Genomic DNA, 22,479 nt, shown 5'->3' with positions numbered 1-22,479 from the left:
CACATCCTCAAGAAGCTCAACGCCGCTCGACATTACTTGATTGGTTCCCCGCATGTGCATTTGACTGGCTACGCTGGGTAAGTTGTATGCATTGCAGCGCGAGAGCACTCGGCTTCATTCAGCTTCATTCAGCTTCCAATAACTAGCCGTCAATCCTTTCTGGGTTCAACGTCCAATGCAATTATATCGCCTGTGAGCAGCTTGTCGTCATGAGTCCTTTAGCAACCTCAGACCTCGGCCCTCAGCCATTTGCTCCCAGTCTCACTCCTGTCGCTAAAAACGGGCAGCATGTCCACGGCAAGGAGGACATCGACCCTCTCAAAGCTATGTCCCACGGCGACGTGACTCTGCCAGGTACAAGCTACTACCACATACGCACGACGTAACTCACCCGGAAACCCCATTAGGTATACCTACGTTCCCCTCCGCCGCCGCCAAGCGCCAATGGCAACTCGAGCACATGGCCGCAGCCTTCCGGCATTGGTCGCGCGAGGGTTACGTGGAAGGAATATCAGGCCACATCTCTGTGCGGGACCCGGAGCACCACGAGGCCTTTTGGACCAATCCACTCGGGGTTCACTTCGGACTTCTGAAGGCGAGCGACATGATCCTCGTCAACCTGGATGGTAGGGTTATTGGTGGGAACCGGAGTCGCTGTCCCAATGCAGCAGGATTTTTGATACATGCGGCTGTGCACAAAGCCAGGCCAGATGTGCATGCGGTGTGTCATGCGCATACCGTTCACGGGAAGGCGTGGTCGTGTTTCGCAAGGCCGCTCGAAATGCTTACTCAGGACACCTGTAAGTTTTACAATGCGCACAGTGTGTATGATTCATATGGCGGAGTCGTTCTGGCAGCTGAAGAAGGAGAACGCATCGCCAATGCTCTGGGCTCGGGAAAAGGCTGCATCCTCATGAACCACGGCTTGCTCACAGCGGGAGGCACCGTCGATGAAGCGGCTTTTCTGTTCGAAAGTATGGAGAGGTCGTGTCAGGTACAACTGCTGGCCGAAGCTGCTGCTGCGAATGGAATGAAGAAGGTGATTATTAGTGACGAGGAAGCTGCGTACAACTTCAAACTGGAGAGTGATGCGACGGTTCTTTATGCGGAGTTTCAGGCTTACTATGATTATGAGGATTCCATGTTGGATGGTGCTTTCAAGAAATGAGACGAGACATTTCTTGTTTTTTTCCTGCTTTCACGAATAAGAAATGGCTTCCTCCGGGAATAGTGTGCTGGCTAATGAGAGTCTTGTACGTTCCGGCTTTCTTCTTTGTTCTACCTCCCTTATGCATCGTGTTGTCATTCATGTGGAAGTGAGACCATTTGCAGCGCATGGCTTCTACGATATTCTTCCATCCAAGTAACTTCCGCTCAAGAGGCGAGCAAGAGGTAGAAGCTTCGATGAGAGAAGTTCTTCAAAGATGCTAGTACATCATGTGACCAGCATCTGGTCTCTTGCACTACTCACCTAAAAAACAATCAGAAGTGGCAATACCATTTTGCCAAAGGTCAAATCGGACATCTTGCTCCAACCACGCCGCGCGCACTCCGCCAGCGTTTATGTGTTAGAAGATCTTCTACCTCTGTGCCTGTGGTCACTATGCCCACAGGAGCACTCGAGCCCTGTATTCAGAAGCATACAACGACGGTCTCCCAACACCGTTTACTGCAGCATTTGATACTGCCACAAAGTCGAAGTCGAGTGCTGATGTCCAAGATGAGCATGACATAGTCAGCCCGGTTAGTACAATGTGGGACGTGAGCGCCTGCAGAGTTCTGCAGTGTATGTTCAGAAAAAGAGATCCTTACTGGAAGAGGAGGTGGTGCGAGGAATCCAGAGCCAGAGGGGTCATGGCTGGAGAAAGACTGATAAGAGAGTTCGGGTTCGTGGAGAAAGGGGGATCGGTCCGACACGTCACCCTCACTGCAGCTTTGGCCCCAAGCGAAGAAGGGAGGCATATCATCGGTTCAAGGTCAAGGGGCTCCAGAGAAGTGAAGGGAGCGCGTGATCCAGGCGAAGCAAATAACTGGTGGATCTGAACGATCGGGAGACACATACTATGGGCTGGGTGCCGGGATGCCATTGACAGTTTGCTTCTATGCTTCCAGACGAAATGGATTACCTTAGGATTTGTACTATCGACGGCAACCACCTGAGGCTTGCATGAAGAGAAACCTTCGCCGGCTGGCTATGTTAGCTGCTTGCGTGCCTAACAAGACGCCGGGGCTCAGCAACAAATGGGGTGAGACAGACGGTCGGATGCTTGCAGTCTTTGTTTTGCGGACAAGCTCGAACATCAAACCGAAGATCGATTGGGCCCGACATAAGGGCGATCGCTAGTGTCGCTTCCGTGCTGTGCCGCCTATGATGTTCTCGAGAGCCACTGACACGGCAAATGATATGCAAGGTGACGAACATAGCACTACTTGAAGCCACGTTTTGGATTCTGGGATAATTCTCCGAAAGTCAAACACGATTTGAACAACATCGGGTTCTGGCGCGTGCAACCAGTGACCGGGTCGCGAACAAGGAAGACTGTAACACTCGTCAGCGGGCCGTCTTAAAGACATGTTGTGCGGGCGAGCTGCAACAGCAAGGTTTCGACAGGATAATAAATTGTCCGAAGCCTTATCGATTTGATCGTGGCACATCTTCAAAGGTCTACCTCAGACCGACTTCTGGATAACTAGTGGGAATTTCTTGTAATTAGTGTGGCACAAACACTTGTTTCCGAATGAAGGGCCCCAGCTACTCGAGTCTGCATAATTCTCACATGAAATCATCCAAGAAATCCGCATCTCGATCTTGGTTACTGCTTGCGGCAATTTCGTCTGCGTTCATAAGTTCGTCGTAGGCGTGGTCCTTTTGCCATCGTTTCTCCTCCCGCTCCTTCTTTTCCTGCCTTTCCTGGGCTTTCTTCTCTTCTCGAGCCAGCCGCTCAGCTTTTCGCTTCCGCTTGAGATCGTCTTCCTTCTCGCTCCGAAGGTCTGGAAACCTTTCCAACCTCGTCTTATTCAGACGATTGATGATTGCATTTTGTCGTACCGAAACGAGAATCTTCTTGGTCATCTTCGGGTCGTAGAATGAGACTTGGCCAGTTGCCATGGAAGCATTCTTCATAAGGTTTGACCATGGGGTGTAGACCACGGTGACGTTGTCTTTCTTGTTTCCTACAGGCCTTGAGCCAAGTGCCAGGTGTAGCCTGACGTGGAGGGACATTACCTTCAATAGAGTTTGCCTTGGTCAATTGAGCACAGTCTTCGAGAAGAGCTTCTGGTATGGACGACCAGGCCTCTCCTGGCTTCATGCGGAGGTAAACATGAGCACTAGAGAGGTTGTCTGCGTGAAACTACAAGGCTCAATACTTCCTACCAGAACCTTCTGGTCGAGCGACATACCCTGTAGCCAACGTTCAGACATTATCCGCTGTTTCACTAGGATGTCGATTCTCACCAGACATCTTCTTCCCATCCAAACTTTATTAGATCCTCATCTAAACTCTTCAGTCCCAGCCTTTCCTCTCCAGGGTACAGGATTCAAGGCATACTCTCGACCTTGTCTTTGCCAACATAAATAAAGGCGGGCGGGTTGACCGCTGTTGATTCGAAGTAGTAAACCATGGTGGGTATTGAGAGGGTGCAGATCTAGCACATAGATTTTGTCCAGGACTGGTCCTTGAGCGACGAAGGTTGGACAGCGTGCTCCCAATTATGCAAGGAAGTGTGAGACGCTATTCTTCTGTGATGAGTCAATAGCTTGACCAGAACTATCGTGGTTCTGTCCATGGCGGGTCGCTAACTTGAGAGTCGCTGCACGTCGCCATCCCAAGTTTCTTGGCGTACATGATATACGTCAGGGTTCGGTCCTGCCCGGCTCATTCACTGACTGACGGAGCCATGGGTGTAGGCAGATCTTGATCTGTGTCATTTGGCCAACATTCTTCGCCACGGCTGCCGTACTATCGCAGCACTAGGCCAGGCTGTGGTTGGTTCAATCTTGTGTGGCTGACCATGATCACGTCGCAACGGCTACAATATACTAGTTATTCTATCTGACCCCACGGCTGGATCATGCCCGTAGGGTGATAAAACTATTCTAGAGAGGTATGGTACTGTCGCAGCGACAGTGAAAGCAGGCTCAGTCTCGGAGCTAAAGGTGTCTGACCTGGTTTAGCCCTTGAGACACTCCAGCCAGCACCTGCGCTGTGGCTCTGTTCTCTTGCTGGATGTAAAAATCGCTCGCCTTAATGGAATGCTTCATTATGCGAATTGATTATCTCAATACCGAAATGATTTTACGGGCCGGTTGAGCCTCCAGGACGGAGCTTTACACGTAGCGACAAATCAGGTTATTAAAATGTGTAATGAGGGATTAGCAGATCGTTCGATGTCATGCCACATTCAGCAGAAGGAACAGAGTGCCTACCAACATTACTTTGACCTGGCCTGCCGCAGCCCATCTTCACATTGAGCAAAATTGACGGCGACGAACAGACCTTGCAGGACTGTGTAACCGGCTGTGAAGCTTCTGCACACGTAGTAAGAAGTGGCTGTTCAAGCAGGTGATGGTTGAGCGCGGTTCTGCCGCTACTGAGGACCAGTCTGCCGCCTTCCACTGCCACGGAGATAGGCACCCTCCATCTTGCCAGTCATTGTCTCGGTTGGGCAGAGAAGCAGCTGCAACGAATCGAAGTACAACATCGGAGAACGGCACCGAGGCATCGAGCTGGTACTCACCTCCTGCAGGCAAAGCCACCAGGCATGGGACAATGGCCTGTGAAGTTGCTCGACCTGGAACATCACTGCATAGAGTTTTCAAAGCACACGCGAAAAGGTACGAAAGCTTCGACGGTCTGTCCATTAGGTAGTCTGACCTTCTTGTTCTGGTTAGTACTCGACAAGTTAGTGATCGTCAGGGCAATCAGCGCATTTTGCAGGAATACGGACCATGTTCTGAACACTCCAAGATCAGTCCTACGTAGTAAGCGATTATTGGAAGCAGTTGTTGTTCGGTATGGGGCGTCAAAAAAGCCAGTGTCCTGACCCTGGTGCGAAAAAGATCGGTGGATCACAAAACCAGGCCCTGGTGGAAGACAAACCTTGAAGCTGTGTCTGCAACGGATTCGGAACCGTCACTTTCCTTTTTAGGAACGCTACCAACCCACCTTTGACCGGGTAGCAGTTTCAAGTGGGAATGGTGTCTGATATTGCCGACGCTTCCCTGCAGAGCTTCCAATTTTAAGTCTCAGTATCCGTAACGTTCTCTCTATTCTGCAAAGAGACATGTCCATCGCCATTGCTCTCCACGCTGCGGTGACTAGATAGACTAGGTTCTCCCTCTCTTCACCTCATGCTATTGCACAAGGTTTTCTCCCTGCATAGCTGCGAAAGTGGACGCTTGCTGTGCCGCACCTTGCTTTACATTCAGCGCTCAGGAGCAGGAAGACTATCGAAGACACGCTGCTGGTCGATTGAAAGAGCGACGTCTGAACCCGCGGAGTAGTATGACTGGCTGGGGCACTATCGATAAGAGGTGCTAAAGTAGTCCAATTGGAGGTGAAACCAGTCACTTGCTCGTGTTCAACACTGAATGAAGCCTTCGAGGAATCAAATACTGGAGTTGGACATGGTAGAAACGATGATCTGCATATGTTCTCCCATCTGTACTGCTCGGTTTCTGTTACTGCCAGGCCCCCTAGCTAGCTACCCAAGCTCATCAGCGATCACTTACGTAGTACACAACGCAGAACATAGCCTTATTTGCCGAATCTTAGCTTCGGTTGAAAGGCCAATTTTAGTGGACAACTTCAGGTGCAGGGCAGTCGCCCTTGCAGCGAGTATTCCACCCGTTCACATCGTGACCTTCGCGCAGCGATGCGGCTCGAAGCGGTGCAGACGGCGTAGAGTTGCGGAAAACTTTGATTCGACACTATGCCTAACTTATCATTGACAGCGCTCGCGTTTAGGTGGCTCTGCCGGTGCTCTCTAGGGTCCGAGAGAAGCGCCCTTGAAGGTGCGTAGGCGTGGCTTGCTTGAATTTTTCAAAGGGTTAAGCTAGGCTGGGCTTAGCTGGCTTAGCGATTACCGACTGCGGTTGCTGATACAAGGATGAGATTCTTCCAAGTCATTTGAGTCATTTAAGCACATCACACTTCTATGGTGCCGGCACAGACACATCCCAATTGTCATCGTCAACCGGTGGAGCAACCTAGAGCGCTCCATTTTGCCGAGTTGCATTCCTGGGCCCAATCATCAAACCATGTTTTCCGTACTGTTCCTGGAGGTTACTCGCGCACCACAGAGCAGCCAGCCGGTTCCTGAGTGGTGAGCGCAGGAGGAAGGGCACGATACTGTGTCAAGTGGTCAACAGCATGGCGCCACTGGCCTTGCCCTCGCCTTGCCTGCCACGTTGCCGCTTGCCCTGTCTGCTGCCAGCCGGCATCTGACGTACCCACCGTTGACACTGACAGCTGAAGCTAGGAGGCTCGTTGCTAGTGTCCAGAGCAGCGTGACACTTGAAAGAAAACGGTGCTTACTTTCCTTCGTCACTGCTTTTAGACCGTCTCACACCCATTGATGTGATGGAATCGTTTAACTTACATGGCGCTGTAAGTCAAGGGCGGAGGCTTTTGTCCAATGGATTGCATAGTCGGTCCCATGAGTCTGGAATAGGTTCACTTCCAAAAAGCATGTCCCTTTGGGTACATATACTTCTGCTGAATGCTGACCGTGAAAAGGTTCGACTATCGGCTAGAGTTTGCTTTAGGAGCCTTGCAATCACCAGGCTTCACACCCTGTCGCCAATTGAATCGCGCAACCTTCTCTTAAATTAGAGACCATGGACGGTGAGCATGCCAGCGGCATTTCCTTGGCAAACTCTGTGCTGATCCGAATCCTTTCTCACGAAGCCGTCTCCAATAGGAGGAGAAAGTATAGCAGACATGCCTGGCCGATCCGGGGAGCTGCACCCTCCTTTTACCATATCATGGTCCTTCATACCATTACGTTCTTGCGAAAAATGCTCACTGTCCCTAACTCCTCCTCCTCAGAAACCTACCTCACGTCTTCGTCCTTTCGAGCTCTCGTCAACTTGGTCAACTCCCAACTCGCTGTCGCATCATACTCCATTCTTCAAACTATTGAGCATATCAGCCTTGTCAATATCTACTTTATCCCTTCCTCATGCAGTACCGATCGATGTCTGAACCGGATCAGGCTGCCGTCCAACGAGCCATCATTATCGCACAGAACGATACCACCGATAATCTGGATCAGCAGACTAAGGAGATACTAGCGCTCGCTCTTCGAGCAATCTGGCGTCGCATACAGGCTCAACCAGACACCTACCTTTTGACAGCTCTGGAAGCGCGCGTGTTCAATTATCATCAATCGTTATTCCGAGGAAACGAGCTGGCACGTCGCACTTGGGCACGATATTGGGCAAACACTCATGGCATGGACGGCATCAATGGCCACTGATCTAGCAGTATCCACGTGCGGTGAATGTTTTGGGGGTGTGCATCTCCGAGGCGGTGGATACCTCTGTTGCAAAATTTCACACCCTTGGGTGACCAATGATCCACTACTCTTGATCGAGACTCAGCTGGCGGAGAACTCTCAAATGTGCCATTTGTCATTATCATCTACGAATGTCTCTCCTCATGGCCAGGTAAGCTGATCACCTGTCATTTAAGTCAGGTCTGCCATTGCTAATATACCAATCGTCAGTGCTACCCGGTCAAGAATCTTTCGCGGCCGGGCCGGCCTAGCCGGCCTTGTCTTCTTCTCTTACAAAGTATCCAACGGATGACGGACCCAGTCTCATCCATCCTTTTAGCTTTAGTGCTCCGCAAACTTCTTGCTATGGTCAGCATCATCAAAGTCGGCACGCAGCGAAGACCCGCACATCTACACCACCTCCTCGGCCCAATCGGTGGACGTGTATTGGCCGCCTGTTGAGGTTGGATCTTTTGAGCAGTTCTGTACCATTATCCACAGATACCCCAATTGCTGCGCATGTATTTTCATTCAATCTACTGTCGGTCGCAGCCTCATGTCTTCACGATACGGCGCGACAAAGCGCTGAGCTTCCCATTGCTTGCAATTCTACTTTTGGTTTTCTGTCCTCAATTCAAGCTGCTGAGTTCCAACTCCCTACTAGCATATCCTATCCGCTGTCTAGCACAGCAACAGAACTGAACTATCTGAAATCAGTGCTCACCCTACTCGCCTTTCTTCACCCACAAACTAGACTAGACGAGTATGACTCCAAAGTTCACCACTGCACCAGGAACGCTACCAGTCATGGCGCAAGACTAGTTCTCATATCTGCCCTGTGCGACCAGAAAATTCGTTTCCTGCCCTTTGGCCTGCAACTCAAGTAACGTACAGCTGAACCATGGCGAACGTAAATTCTGGGCCCCTCCGCAAACCCTTTTCCATCAGGCTCATCTCAAATCTTGCTTAGCATTGACTGGCCAACGCTGCACGTCCGGCGAGCTGAATGCTCACCTACAGGTCCTACAACTCGAACTGTAATCATCAGCATAGAGACGACCAGCTCTAGCTCGAGCTCGAGTTCGAACCACATATCCACACAGCGTCTGCAGGAAGGGGGACCATTGAATTCACGTAAAGATCTATAACTCCAGCATCATTGAAAGGGTGCGCGTAACTTCTGCCACAGCCCCCACCCCCCTCAGCGGCTCCAAGATAATATACAGGAGGAAGGGATTCCTGAACCACAGGCTCACCGCACCTCCTCGACGTCCAGATTCCTACTGAAAGCGTCCTGCGCATTCGTCGCCGTGTGTCGCCACCCTGTTTCGAAACCGCTCTCCGTGTGAGTTGCCGGGCTGACGCGTCAGGAGACGTTCGGTGTGTCGGCGTCTTTGAGACGAAGATGTACACGTTTCCTTTTTGCTGCTGCGCGGTGGCTGGCATACTCGCATTCATTGATTGCAGTGATTGATGCCCTGCCCGCCACGTAGCTGCGCAGTCCAGGTCCGCAGCAGCTTGAAGCGATCTGCTTCGGTGTGATGCAATGCAAGGAATCCCCCAAACAGTAGTATTTCTCAGCCGAGACTTCGTGAGACTGAGGAGTTTGATCTCACGTCCGCGTGCTCTCCATCTCTGTCAGTACTATGCTATCCGAAGACTCGACCCTGACCCACAGGCCATCATCTAATATAACCGCGCCACTTTGGGTGTGTGCTAATGGACCTACTGCTCAGACCGAAGATATCACGCATTCCAAGACAAGCCCAAAGCTGAGGATGATCTCCATTATGTTCTGGCCCAGCCCCTTCCCTTCCTCCTCGCTGTCTGCCGCTTCGGCCAAACCCTGCCTCGACAGTTTTTCTCTCCGCACAGGCATCTCACCACGCCCTCGTCTTCTTCTCCTGGGGTGGGAACCCAGGGCTCCTCGTTCGCTGTTTCCGGGCTGTAGTCGAAGGTGATTTCTTTCATTGCCGGTATGTTGCGGATTGCGAAGTAGGCCAGTTTGTATACCTTCTGATCTGCGTGGTTCATCATCACTGTGAATGTGCGGGTGTTTGGATTGCAGGAGTGGTTGATGAAGCGGGTTGGGCTTCCAAAGTGCAGGCCTTGAACATGGTAGGAGGCAGGGCCAAAGAAGTCCAGGGAGAAGACGTATGAGGACGACATTTCCGTGCTGGCATTCTCATACTCCTCGATGGCTTTGGTGGTTAGAAGCTCTCCAAGATAAACGTCGATGAATTGGCCTTTCTTGATCCGTTCTGGAGAGCGAATGCCGAAGCCACAGCGCTCGGTCATAAAAATCTGCAGGGGTACAGTTCTACCTTTTTGAACGACGGTGTTGAAGCAGTCACCACTGCACCGGCAACTGGTGTTGCATTCGAAAATTTTCTCAGGTGCAAAACCAACAGTATCGATGAAATGAGGATTGAGCGTAACAAGACCATCATCACGTTTGATGTATGGTCTAACTGACCCCTCTGCGACTCGTAGACAGCGACAAGCTGAGTCGTCAGACTCGCACTGACCAGAGCATGTACAACCAATTTCGGGTGACGTGACTTGCGATTTCTGTGCGATCTCTCGAAGTCCTCTTTGTAAATAAGAATCAACGAACTGGAACTTGCCACTGATTTGTATATCGTTTTTTTCGTTCACAAACGTAAGAGAAGCCCCGCCAGATACATCCTGAAACTTTAAATCAAGAAGGCGCTTGGCTTGCTCTGATGGAGGTATCACGTCTGCAGGGTTGAAGGTGCTTGCTACTATTTCTGTTAACGGTGCTTCCCAATCAAGCTTGATTTTTGATCTCTTGACTCTCTTGGCCTTGGTCTGGGCAACTTGAAGGGACCTTCGCTGGTCAATCGTACATGCATCGTTGTAGTGTTTCGAGAGGCCATGGCTTCCGAAAAAGTCTTCGACAGTTGAGGCGCGCGATTGAGCTATGGTGGTATCCTTTTTGAGTTCAGTGAGCAATTGGGCCTCTTTTTGCTTTCTAGCGCTTTTGACACTGGCTTTTGTGGTCGTAGCACTCTCTGATCTAGGGAAAGGTTGGCGGAATTTCTCGAGCAGCTTTCGCGAAGCCGACTTGTATGGTGAGTTGTCAATCTCCACTACCACGGTAGGCCTTAATGGTGTTGATGACGAATTGATGCTTTTGGCCTTGGAGGATGCTTTTTGTTTGCTGTTATTTGAATTGGGCTTGGTGAGGCTACAGGACGATGAATCAGGGCTTAGACGTGAACTAGAAGTAGCGCTCTGAAGTTTGCTAACCCGCGTAGATGTACGGCGCAAAACCGGGTAAGCTGAAGTGATTTTGGGGGGCTTCGATTGTCCTCTAGGTAGGCTTCTTGTCTTGGAAATCTGTCTTTCCTGATTGATAAATCGTTTGTGATTCGAATGACGACGAGCACTAAGAAGCTTTTGCTCTGGTTCAGGGCTATCCGCAGATGAGTGGTGATAGTGTTGCGCCTGCTTCGTCGGGTATGGCTCTGAAGTAGGCTCATCAGAGCAGCCATTTTTGGATGGGCTATGTGGTTCACTCTTCACCCGACTCGGCAGAGACGGCAACAGGTTTATCGACTTTCGTCTTGCTGTAAGTGTGCTGTTTTTCGGAAAATCCGAAGCCTTGTATGTAGTAGGTACTGCGGTTGGAGTTGGCGTGCCAGCCACTGGGGATCTTGCTCCATTCTGCTGAAGTATTTTTCTATTCTGCCAGGATGGGGATTTAAACAGTGGTCTGTTGGCATTCTTCTTGATAAATATCTCACTTGTAGGTGTGCTAAAGCGAGTTTTTGTGGTGGCTGTTGAGGGGGGTTTGGATGAGACATAGGGCAGAGAGGTCTATGGCCCGAAACAGTTAGCTTGGCGACGCGCCTCCTGGATTCAATGGTCCCAAGGGGGAACCCATTACCTTGCGGTCAGAACCTAGGGAAGTGGATTTGGCGCGTTTTGACGACGTGGAAGATTCCTTTAATATGTGTCAGTCATCATGTGTCGAATTGCATGATGTGGTATCTTATGTAGGCATGAATGACGACGCGGTGCAGGCAAGGAGTTGTTGTTGAGATCCTTCAACTCACCTCATCAGAGCTGTTTGTTAGGTCAATAATTGTTTTCTGTTGCTTGCCAGTTAGCTTTGAATTTGCGTAAAATAAAACGCTGGATTGTCAGAGTAAGGCTGCGTTAATGCTGAAGTTAACGTCACATTGGAGGCTATTTTTCGTACTTTTACTCCCCTTTTCTACCGCTGGTGACATAACTCAAGACATGTAGTATTAATACAAAAGAACAATCTTTAAAAACATCCAAGCCGTAGGTAGTATAACTTACTTTATCTAGAGCCTGCAATTTTAGCTGCCCAGTGTGCAGTCGCTTTTTGGAATCCTCCTTCAGAAAGGTCATTATTCGCATCTCTGATTTGATGACATCCAGAGCTTCAGACTGCATCTCCTTTTTATTCAGCTGATATTTCGGAAATTATAATTAGACATTGTGGTGTTTTGAGATGGTTGTAAAGGAGATCAATATTATATGAGTTTAAAAGTAATTTAACAAAGATGAAATTACACTAAAATTACACTAAATTATCACGTGATAAACTGAAATAGAATTATATATTCACTGTAATACTAACAATTTTAGAAACATTATAAATATATCAATGATATAATACTCTTATATCAAGAATATACTGTTTTTTGGAAATTATAATCTATATTTTATAAGTTTAACAAAATGCTCTTTAGGCGTCAATAAAATGCCCTTTAACCGTCGTCTCCTACGATATTTTCTTCTTAAGCTCTTAGACAATAATAACTGTGGCCTTATACATAGTTCCTCTATCCAGAGCACCACCAGCCACAAAAGATCCTGGACTAAATCCCCATAAGTCAGGCCCGAAGACCATTGGCAGAGATGCTGACTACCTCGGCACATATTTTGTGAAGGGCTCAGCTCCATGCAATCTGCCGCCCAGCCCCAGTCACAGTCAGACTAGGCAGTGGAACAACGCTGTGAAAGTACAGATCAGTGCTACAGTAGCACACGGTCAATCAGACTTTTGAACGTTCAGCCATCCGGAGACACAGACCAGAAACATGGGCACAGAAACCGCCCTGCCACCTATGAAAGACCTCGCGAGCAGTGGTAAGTTACATGTTCTGAAGCGATTTGCTTTATACCAACTGTTACTATGGCATTGATGAATCCTGCTGTAACCCATACCTTATTGTTCCGTGTCAGTTGTTGTCATGTACAACTCTACATTTCTTTAATCCCATATTTGTAATATCGGACCGCCGATCCTCTCGATCACATAATTGTTTCCATTATTGACTCGCCACTTCCCTTTTCAGTCAAAGCGGGCATTAAGACTCCATTCTCTTGCACCACCATGTACGGTCTACTCACCACAAACACTCCAGATCCCACCCTCCGCCGCTCAACCCTGCAAATCCTCCTCACACACCTCTCCACCCTCCCACCTTCCACCCGCCTGACAACCCTCCAAACCCTCCAGATCTGGACCTCCCTTTTCTACACCCTCTACATGCACGACTCGCGCTCGACCGCCCCTTTGTCAACACAGAATCTAATAAACACCCTTACAACCACGCTCCTCACCAGCACCATCCAGCCAGACAACCCGCAACTCAAACTTGCCCTCACGACCGGATTCTGGGAGACAATAAGCCGGGAATGGAGCGGGATTGATCGGCATCGGATGGACAAGTATTTGCTGTTGGTTCGGTGTATGCTGAGAGCGGTGTTTTTGTTGTTATTTGAGTCTACGCGTGAGCAAGCGACGACAGAGGAGAAAGAGGCAGCGAACGGGCAGGTGGAGGTGTTGCGAAAGTGGCCATTGAGTACCGGGAGAGGGAATGGGGAGGGGAGGAAGGTGCCGGACGGAATCCGCTATCATGTTTTAGACGTTTGGGTGGATGAGTTAGAGAAGGTGTTCCAGGACGGGGATAGGGAAGAGGAAGGAAAGGAAAGGGAGAAGGAGAGAAGAACAGTGGTATTAGGGATGACCATGGGTCTGGTGGAGAAGGTGGCAGGAGATGCACTAACCAAGGGTGTCAGATTGAGATCGAAGGATGTGTTGGCTGATGGAAGATTGGAAGAATGGAGATGAGATGCACCATGCTCCGTTCCAAGAATGCCATCAGGTGTTGTTAGAGTCTGACAGCACCATTTCCTCAAGCTAAGGGAAACATTGATGACTGGCTGATCCTGCAGATACAATTCGCATCCAAACTGGATGTATTCGACCAGGAACTTTGTAGGGTAAGTTAACGCTGATCTCGACGACCACTTGGAAATTAGGGTAAGAGAACATAATGTCCAGTTTCCATCATGAGTTAGTGTTGTTGGCAGGATGGTCTGCCTTGCAATGCTAGTCAATTGAAACCTCCCAAGAAATATACGCATTGAAGTTGTAGTACCCAATTGCGTCGACCTTCCTCCTCGCTTGCCAGTTCATCTCGCAAGCAGATGCCTACGCCCTCATAGTCGCAACGAGGCAAGAATCTTGGTAGCCATATGCTTGTACTGGTTCATCCCACCCTGTACCTTCTTGAACTGAATGCCGTGGAGGCTGAACAGTGGAAGCTTGACAATGAAGATGTCGAACTTCAGCACCAAGTACTCTCCCGTGTCTGATTGCACCCGCGTTGTTGTCGCCGCCATGTCCCTGGTTTCGTCGGTTTTGCTGTCACGGGGTGGCCGGACGTACTCGTCCGACCCTTCAGAATTGGTGATGAAACTCCTATCTGCAGGTCCACGACGAGAGAATTGCCTGGCCATTTTCTCCTCCCTGATCTCATCCCGATCCTTGCGGAATCCACCGAATGATATTCGCCGTGGGTGCCCAGAGAGTACGCGACCGGTTCTCTCCTCATCTAATGGAGAGCCAAGATCTTTGACTCGATCCAAGTTGATGCTTGGTGCATGCCGACAGGAGAAGCCCCCCTTGATTTCTGTGTATTCAACCCCAAGTTGCTTCAAGACTCTGATGATGTCTTGGCGGATAAAGGGCACTGTTTTGTTGCTTGTAGTCGACACTGAGAACAGTCCTTTGAGGTAGACTTTGCTTGCTTCTTCGGCACCAGGAGTGTCTGGCGGTGCTGCTGCCTCATCTCGCATTTCGGCATCTGTTTCCTCTGGAAGATTACCTTCTCTATCTCTTGCTTCTTCTCGCCTCTGTCTCCGCGCTTGAATGCTTTCCCTTCTAGCGTGCCCCAACGACTTCGGTCTGGAAGACGAGGGCGACCTGGGCATAGCGAGTGGGGTGGCATTATCGGCAATTGTTTCGGTCAAATTCCCCTTCACATTCTTCTGACCGCTAATGCTTGAGTGATCTGAGCCGCTTGTCGGTGGTGGCTCTGGTGCAAGCTTTGGTGAATCCATCCTTTCGGAGACACCCCTAGTCTGGAAGCGAGGGGCCCGGTATTCTGCAGAATTAACACTTGTCGATCGGCCAAGAAATCGGCTGCTACGCGAGCTTCCAGCGTTGGCATCAGACGCGCGTAGCAAGCCCTCCTGCTGCGGCTGGCTCCCTCCTGGATGTATGTTGGTTGGAGATGGATCCCTTTTCCGCGACCGGCGAACAGAGAAGGATTTTCGAGGTGGAGGAGCCAGTTCTGGTGGAGGTTGAACACTAACTGAAGGAGCGGTCTGGCGCTCAGTCGTCCTATCCTTAGTTCTTCGCGTGCTGAACCGACGTAGCAGTCCCATGGCTGTGCCCTCCTTCTTCACAGGTGGTTCGACCGGAGGTGTGGCTCGTGATGGGGTCGATGGTCCACGCTTTCCAACAACGTCCAATTTCTCCATATCCTGGCTTACTTCATCATCGCCATGGGTTCGAGCTCTGGGACGAGCTCTGCCACCTGTAGCCTTTTCACCAGGCATTTCATATGCGTGCTGATTCGTATGCGCAGCCTCTGGAGGTGGGAGGTCCGGCATAGCGAGAGGCCTTTCTCCTGGTGACGTTGGCATTGCAAGAGCACCGGGATTCGCTTCGCTTCGTTCACGGTCCCTTTTTTCTCTTGCAAGGTAGTAGATTGATATCAATGGACTGTAGGCGTTGGTGGGATCGCCTCCTCGCATTGCTTCGGCAGATGGTGCCGACAGGCCTTCGCGGCTGACTGAGTTCCGCCTCTTGTAGAAGTCAAAAACGCCACGCTTCTTCTCACCAGCAGCAGAGAGACCACCGTCTTCCCTGGTATATTTTCGAACCGCGGCCTGATAGTCTTCTGATTCAATTATTTGTGTCAGCTGCTCACTGATGTACTGTGTGGAACCAAAGTCAAAGCCCGTCATCTTCTCTATCACTTGAGGATCGAGCGGCAACTGCAGCGGCTCTCGTGGTGGTAAATAGCTTTCTGGTGGTGAGTTGTAGCCTTTGGTCATCCAAGGATGGTTCATGATCTCTTGCAGCGTGGCTCGATCTTTTGGATCCACAACCAGCATGCGTGCTATGATAGACTTGCAGTCTGTAATGGTCAGCGAAATACCCGAAATGGTAGGTGAGGGAATTCACCATGTGAGAGCCACTGTGGATATTCAACGATACCTCTCTTGATCTTTGCATGCAACTGAGGCATGCTCTGGTCGTCGAAGGGAACTTTGCCGCACACCAAAACATACAAAACAATCCCAAAACTCCAAACATCAACCTCTGGACCTGTATACTGTCTTGCCTGCAGCAATTCTGGTGCGGCAAAATACAAACTCCCGCAAAACGTCTTCAGAAGGGATTTTGGGGAGAAGAGGTTGCTTAAGCCGAAGTCGATGATTTTGATGTCTCCAGTCTTGCTGATGAGAATGTTCTCAATTTTCAGGTCCCTATGGACGATACTATTTCTGTGGCAGTAATCGAGCGCGCTGGCAATTTGGCGACCGAATTTCCGCGCTTGTTTTTCCTTTAGTCGTCCATGAGAGATGATGTAGTCAAGCATTTGCCCGCCATTAACATATTCGAAGAGCATATACCAATGATAATTCGTCCTTTGCACATCGCGCATGCCACAGATGAACGGATGGTCGAGTAGAGTAACCATGGCTGCCTCTCTTGCCGTACGAATTTCTTTGGAACGGTCCGCTCTTTCGTCTTTGGGATTGCCATGCTCATCTGTGGCTTGTCGAGGCACTATCTTTATTGCGACCTATACACATCAGCTTAAAATAACATGGTTGGAGTATTTGACAGACCTGTTCACCAGATTCCGTGTTCTTTGCCAGCTTCACTTTGCCCATGCTGCCTTGACCAATAGTCTTGCCTAGCGACCATGTCCCAGTGGTTGTGGTGATGGAAGTTCTTCGTCTCCCCATTGAAGGATGAGTAGAGCTTGCAGGTCTCTCTGAGGTGACGGAAGATGCTGGAGCCTGGCTTGGGACCGAACTCCCATTCGCGACCACTGTACTTCCTCTAGATATATCTGTACTATTTCGTGACGAGCCCGGACGCGATCGCTCGCGATGGTGAGTTCGTGTTGATTCTGGGCGGTATTGCTGGCCACCATCGAAGCCACCATCTCTGGAAGAACTTCGCCTTGAGGATGGCCGCCGGGCCACATTGGCAGTCTCGTGATCCCTTCTAGTAACGTTGGCGGGAGCTGCCTGATTCGAAATTGGTGGAGGGTCATGCGTGTGGGAACGGGAGGATGATCGGTGCGAGGATGATGTTGGTCTAGGGGCAGTTGATCGATGTCTGTTCGGGATGTCCGTATTTCCACCAGAGGCACGAGTTGACGAGCTGCGGACCACCGTCGGTGCCGCTGACGATGTCGCGGTCGCCATGTTGATTATTCGAGGAAGATCTCTTCACAAATGCAAGGCTTCTCAAGTAGAGTGGATCATTGCCTCATTGGTTTCCTGGCGGGAGATCGCAGCTTGACCGAGTAAACAAGGTTCGTCTTAGCGAAGCTGCTGGCTACAGGGGAAAGCGTCCGGATGCTGTCAGGTACTTGAACAGAAGTTAAGCTTGACAAGAGTCGGATGCAGGATGGAACTAGAGGATGGATACAGTAAATGGCTCATGCGAGATGAACGTCAGTTGCTGTCCGAGTGAAGTAATGTTTGCGTGCAAGGGATGTTTATTCTGCCCTTGCACCCTGGACTTGGACACAGACTTGGACACAAATGTGCCCTGCAAAGTTACTCATGGCTGGAGGAAGTTCAGATTCTCCGATCGTTCTCGCTTCACATGTTTGTATCACCAGAAGCTGCAGACTACTGTGGAAGATCTAAAGCAGCTTCATCATCACAAAGAACAAAGTGACAGCTTGAAGCTGCAGCCTTAATAATGCTTGCGGTTCCGAGTTGAATGCACGTAAAGTGTGGCTTTGGCCGTTTGGGCATCTCCGCTCGTTGTGGCTTAACTGAATCTTGGGTGTGCCCAAGCCTTCTTGCTCCAAGCCAATGGCTCTTGTACCACAAAGTGACCAAGATTACAGACTCAATCACAGATCTGGCCATCCGTAGATAGCATGAGAGCCCTCAGCACCGACTGCTCCTACGTCACTCTACCCAAGCGGCATAATGGCCAGCAAACGGTCTCGCTCCACCTATGAAGAGGATCTACAGAAGCAGGAATCACCATATGTGGTATATGGGACCCCTCTCCCTCCACTCGACGAGCAAGGTCGGGACGATGGCTCCTACATTCCCATTTGGAAGCAAGAGGTTACAGATGATCAGGGGAGGAAACGTCTCCATGGCGCCTTTACCGGTGGATTCAGCGCCGGGTGAGCTCACGGTTGTTGGGCACGATGAACAGAATGACTAAAATGGCTTACGCAGATATTTCAATACGGTGGGGTCGAAAGAAGGGTGGACACCGGCGACGTTTAAGTCTTCGAGAAACAGCAGGGCGAAAGACCTGAAAGATGCTGTACAGCAGCGGCGCGAGGACTTCATGGACGAGGAAGACATGCGAGAAGCTGAAGAGTCCAAGAGAATGTCAACGGCGGAGGAGTATGCAGGTTTTGGTTCCACGGATGAAGATCCCAAGCGTCTTGAGGCTTTTATGGATATTTTCAGACCTGCTGGGGACACAATTGGGGTCAAACTATTGAAAAGGATGGGCTGGAAAGAGGGACAGGGCATAGGACCAAGGGTAAGAAGAAAGGCAGATCTGGGTGAAGCGGAGGGCGGAAACGAAGAAGTAGACACGACGCATCTGTTTGCCCCCGAAGATCCTCCAATGGTTTCTTTGGACCGCAAGTATGACCACAAAGGTCTAGGTTTGGGGGAAGAATCGCCTATCTCCAACATCCTACCTTCTACACGTCCAAAAGCCAATAGCGAAGATGAAGGTCAAAGTCCTGATCCTTTTTCGAGAAATGTCCGCACAAGTCGGAAAGTGCTCACACCTAAAAAAGCAGCCTTTGGAGTTGGCATTTTAAATGACACAGGATCTGATGACGAAGACCCCTACCAGATGGGTCCGAAGACATCGTATAGTAGAGTCATCGGGGAAGAAAAGAAGCATCAGAAGAAACGTGCCGCTGTGCAAGGCGCCTCCCATCCCTTGTTGAGGGAGCGACCCATCTTCATGTCCAAGAAGACGAAAAGCAAACCTGGGTTTCGAAGGTGTCATGACGGACGTCTTCCACTTGAAGGCTTTGTCTTGGCTACAGAATTGGACTCTTTCTCCTTGCTGAATTTACAGGACGAGAAATACAAACCCCCCAAGGTACCGGAAGGGTGGGTATCGAAAAAGCAACCTGCAACTAAACATCCTGGAGAGGCTCATGTATCTACTGCCGAGGCTGCGAAGCTTTCCTACATGGATGCAAAAGCAAGGGCGGTTTTACTCGGAGAAGAACAGATGCCTGGAAAGTCGGTATTTGACTTCCTGACTCCAGCCGCCCGAGATCGGATCGCTGTAGCGTCGGGAAAGAGCAATTTGCCTGCAGCATTGAATGAGAGGCCACCCAAAGGCTTCGAGGCATCTCACGAAGATAGAAATCGGGTCCTTCAAGATCTCATTCCTAGACTGGATGCAGAAGTGGCTATGCAAGCGTTGAATCGTGGAGTAGGAGGCTGGATGCCTTATGCGGAAGACGACGAGAAACGAGCCAGGTATCGAGCATTTCTTGAAATCCGAGCAGGCATCCGAGAAGGTCTCCCTGAGCGCGTACAGGGTATGACTAAAGATGACTGGGTCAATGAAATGCACGAATTTTCTCGAGCAGCCCAGGTCTTCAAGCCTGTGACCGGTATGATGGCATCAAGATTCATCTCGTCGTCCTCGCGTTCCCAGCGCGCCTCGGATAATCTCGATTCATCTGGAAACGGAGAGGCGCTCTTGAGCCAACCACCGACAAAGCCTGGAGACCCTGCCATGAACGCTGCAAAGATGGGCATGTTTGGTCCACTGACGAGGTCAGTCAAGAGTTTCTATCCAACCAGGCTACTATGCAAGCGCTTCAACGTCAAGCCTCCGGCTAATGTCCAACCTGACCTCGGAGATGGTTCTGGAAAGGGTGCTTCTATAAGCAGCATGGCTGGTACCAGATTTGAATCTGCTGGCTACCAAATGCAACCCAGTGGTGATCCAGAGAAAGCGGACCCAAGCGTTTCACATCAGAAGCTGTTGCAGCCTTCGGAGGACGTGGCTTTCGCCTCAAGCACTAGTAAGCCTACAACGGCAGCAGCTCCTTCAGTTGATCTAGAGAGGAATGAGGCTCTAGAAGCAGACCGGCCTAGCGATGAGGTATTCAAGGCTATCTTTGGCAGTGACAACGAGGAGGACTGATAGATAACCTGTGCAAGAAATGTTATCATCCTCCTTGAACATGTAGAGTGTATTTCGTGTTTCTTAGAGCTTATGTTTGGGTCCGAAGGTCCGATGCGTCCGATGGGTCCCCTGTCTGGGCTTCCGAAAGCTTCGCTTGAATCTTCCCTTTTTAAAGGGGCTTCGGGCCGAAGCTCACAGGGCAGCCCAAGAACCCCCCACTTGGGATGGTGCTTAGCAGGGCTTCAGTTAAAGTCAGCAGCTAAGCTTTTGAATGCGCAGCCCATCCTAGTTAAGCAGCTGCCCACTCGCTTCATCCATATTTTGGGATACATCCCGACCTTGTTATCCGTCCCAAGTCCACGCCACGCTCACACGCAGTCACCTTCACTACACTCCCTTTCCCCCCCTCCTCCCCCTTCTTTTGTGTGGTAGGAGAAATCTGAGTCTTGATCCTCGTTTGCCAGCAAGACGTCGAGCGATTTGATGACCTATGACTTTCGTCTGGCCATGTGCTGATAACCTTCTCCGCATTGACGGACGTATATTGAGCTTCTGCAGCATGAGCCATGGTGAGATCAGGAACAACTCCTTGACACTTTTCTTCTGGTCTTCTCTTGGTCACCTATCTCCAAGTACTCTCAGGGAGCAATTCTAACACTTTCTGGCAGGGTTGCTGTGGTTCCACCCAAGCCGTCGATAATGATCGACCTTCTTCAGCGTTAGCTGCACCGCCACAACCTACGACATCTCTAACCTCACCCATCTCGCCTATCGTGTCCTCCACTTCCCGCACCCCCCAACCTCGAACCCTTCAAGTCCACTCCACGTCGCAGTCACAATCTCCCTCACGCTCCTCCAGTGCGCTGCGCCCCTCGTCGTCTATTCACACTCCACGCCTCAATAACCTCCCTTCCCACGAACGTTACAACGCCCCACTGACTACTCCTCCTCCTTGGACCTCAAAAACCCAGATTTGGACCCTCGCCCAGCTTCAGAGCGAGAGGCAAGAGTTTTACGATACGCGCGTCACTGGTCGGCTCGAGATTTGGGGCGCACTACAGAATGTATGTGAATTGGTGCGAGGCGGTGATATAGCGACTGCGCAGGGAATACTGGATGCGGCGGGTGTCACACTACCGACGGGAAACCTTGTGGACGGGTGTTACGATGAGGCAGGAAATCTATACAGGCTGCCCGAGGTTGTGGTGAGTGATCCAGTAAATATCAGGGGCGACGGCGACAGCGATGTCAGACTGGATGGGTCCCGAAACAGCAATAACATTGATGGAGAGACTATGATTGGAGTCCCAGATGCGAAAATCGCAGCTACGGCGGAAGACACAGTCTTGGATGGAGACGAACGGGATGTAGAAGAAGACGAAAAGGATATCCTGGAACGGCGCAGAGAGGAGAAAGGAAAAGCAAGTGAACGTGACGCTATCAAGGTGCGATGTCGACTTAGCGACCGTGGTGGACCAGATGTCGTGATCGGCCTGGGGAAGGCTCAACACGTGGCTACGTTGGTGAGGAGAGTTCATGTGGAAGGAAATGTAAGCTCTGCATTCTCGTCGCCGTGCTATTTCGAGTCTCAGAAGACTGGCTGGCTGACTGATTACACAACATACAGGTCTCACCCTCCCTTCGTATCCGTTTAGCATACCTAGGCAAAATTCTCAACGAAAGGGATACCCTCGAAGCCCAGGGTTGGAAGGAGGGACACGTCATCAATGCCATGGTCGTTGGCGATGGCATCATGCCCAGACCACAGCTTTCGTAATCGGCGGACTGGGCAACACGTGGAGGCGGTAATCCTTCATGCATATTCCGGGGGGGGGGGGAAGGTTACTGTGGTGAACGGGCTATTTCAGAGGTCTCTTGGTTGCATATATAAAGTCTTACCTCATCCGTTTTGTTACTGTGGGCCACGGTCACCGAAGTGGTGCTATTGGCTTGGATGTTGATATAAAAAGGGGCGTGCTTTCGGCGCCTACTTGGTGGATTGGTCGGGAAATGGAGTGGAATAGTATAAATACTTATGTATACCTGTTTGACGGTATCTTGTAGTGGTTAATCACAATCGAATGTGCTCCGTATCCAAAGTGGAACAGATACTCGCGAGAGGGAATAAGAACGAACTCGCTCTCAGTTGACGAATGTGTGTTCATTTGCTTGTACTGTACCACTGCGGTGAATCACAGCAGCGCTCGCTTAGTCCGCTCAGCTAACCACCCAAA

At 50.4% G+C, this 22,479-nt stretch overlaps 6 protein-coding genes across 6 annotated transcripts; 3 read left to right on the top strand and 3 right to left on the bottom strand.

Annotated features, from left to right (window-relative positions):
* Positions 1-209: 209 nt before the first annotated feature.
* On the top strand, positions 210-1,168 carry EPUS_02513 (uncharacterized protein; the record flags this gene model as incomplete). The annotated part of the gene is made up of 2 exons (XM_007805514.1): positions 210-354; positions 408-1,168. 2 exons carry the CDS (start codon positions 210-212, stop codon positions 1,166-1,168), a joined length of 906 nt encoding a protein of 301 aa, XP_007803705.1.
* A 1,605-nt stretch (positions 1,169-2,773) lies between these two features.
* EPUS_02512 (uncharacterized protein) lies at positions 2,774-3,624 on the bottom strand (the record flags this gene model as incomplete). Its single annotated transcript, XM_007805513.1, has 5 exons — positions 2,774-3,174; positions 3,227-3,330; positions 3,377-3,403; positions 3,458-3,497; positions 3,552-3,624. 5 exons carry the CDS (start codon positions 3,622-3,624, stop codon positions 2,774-2,776), a joined length of 645 nt encoding a protein of 214 aa, XP_007803704.1.
* A 5,664-nt stretch (positions 3,625-9,288) lies between these two features.
* EPUS_02511 (uncharacterized protein) lies at positions 9,289-11,904 on the bottom strand (the record flags this gene model as incomplete). The annotated part of the gene is made up of 3 exons (XM_007805512.1): positions 9,289-11,343; positions 11,414-11,470; positions 11,833-11,904. The coding sequence occupies 3 exons, from the start codon at positions 11,902-11,904 to the stop codon at positions 9,289-9,291; spliced, it is 2,184 nt and encodes a 727-aa protein (XP_007803703.1).
* Positions 11,905-12,895: 991 nt separating this feature from the next.
* On the top strand, positions 12,896-13,636 carry EPUS_02510 (uncharacterized protein; the record flags this gene model as incomplete). Its single annotated transcript, XM_007805511.1, has 1 exon — positions 12,896-13,636. The coding sequence occupies one exon, from the start codon at positions 12,896-12,898 to the stop codon at positions 13,634-13,636; it is 741 nt and encodes a 246-aa protein (XP_007803702.1).
* Positions 13,637-14,007: 371 nt separating this feature from the next.
* On the bottom strand, positions 14,008-17,301 carry EPUS_02509 (uncharacterized protein; the record flags this gene model as incomplete). Its single annotated transcript, XM_007805510.1, has 3 exons — positions 14,008-15,995; positions 16,043-16,667; positions 16,714-17,301. 3 exons carry the CDS (start codon positions 17,299-17,301, stop codon positions 14,008-14,010), a joined length of 3,201 nt encoding a protein of 1,066 aa, XP_007803701.1.
* Positions 17,302-18,042: 741 nt separating this feature from the next.
* EPUS_02508 (uncharacterized protein) lies at positions 18,043-22,022 on the top strand (the record flags this gene model as incomplete). Its single annotated transcript, XM_007805509.1, has 4 exons — positions 18,043-18,248; positions 18,304-20,221; positions 20,914-21,795; positions 21,873-22,022. The coding sequence occupies 4 exons, from the start codon at positions 18,043-18,045 to the stop codon at positions 22,020-22,022; spliced, it is 3,156 nt and encodes a 1,051-aa protein (XP_007803700.1).
* Between the last annotated feature and the right edge of the window lie 457 nt (positions 22,023-22,479).

The sequence above is a fragment of the Endocarpon pusillum genome, assembly GCF_000464535.1.
Source record: "Endocarpon pusillum Z07020 unplaced genomic scaffold scaffold4345, whole genome shotgun sequence".
Lineage (NCBI taxonomy): Eukaryota > Fungi > Ascomycota > Eurotiomycetes > Verrucariales > Verrucariaceae > Endocarpon > Endocarpon pusillum.
Note: the sequence above shows the minus strand (reverse complement) of the source record. Positions and strands in the feature narration are given on the sequence as shown.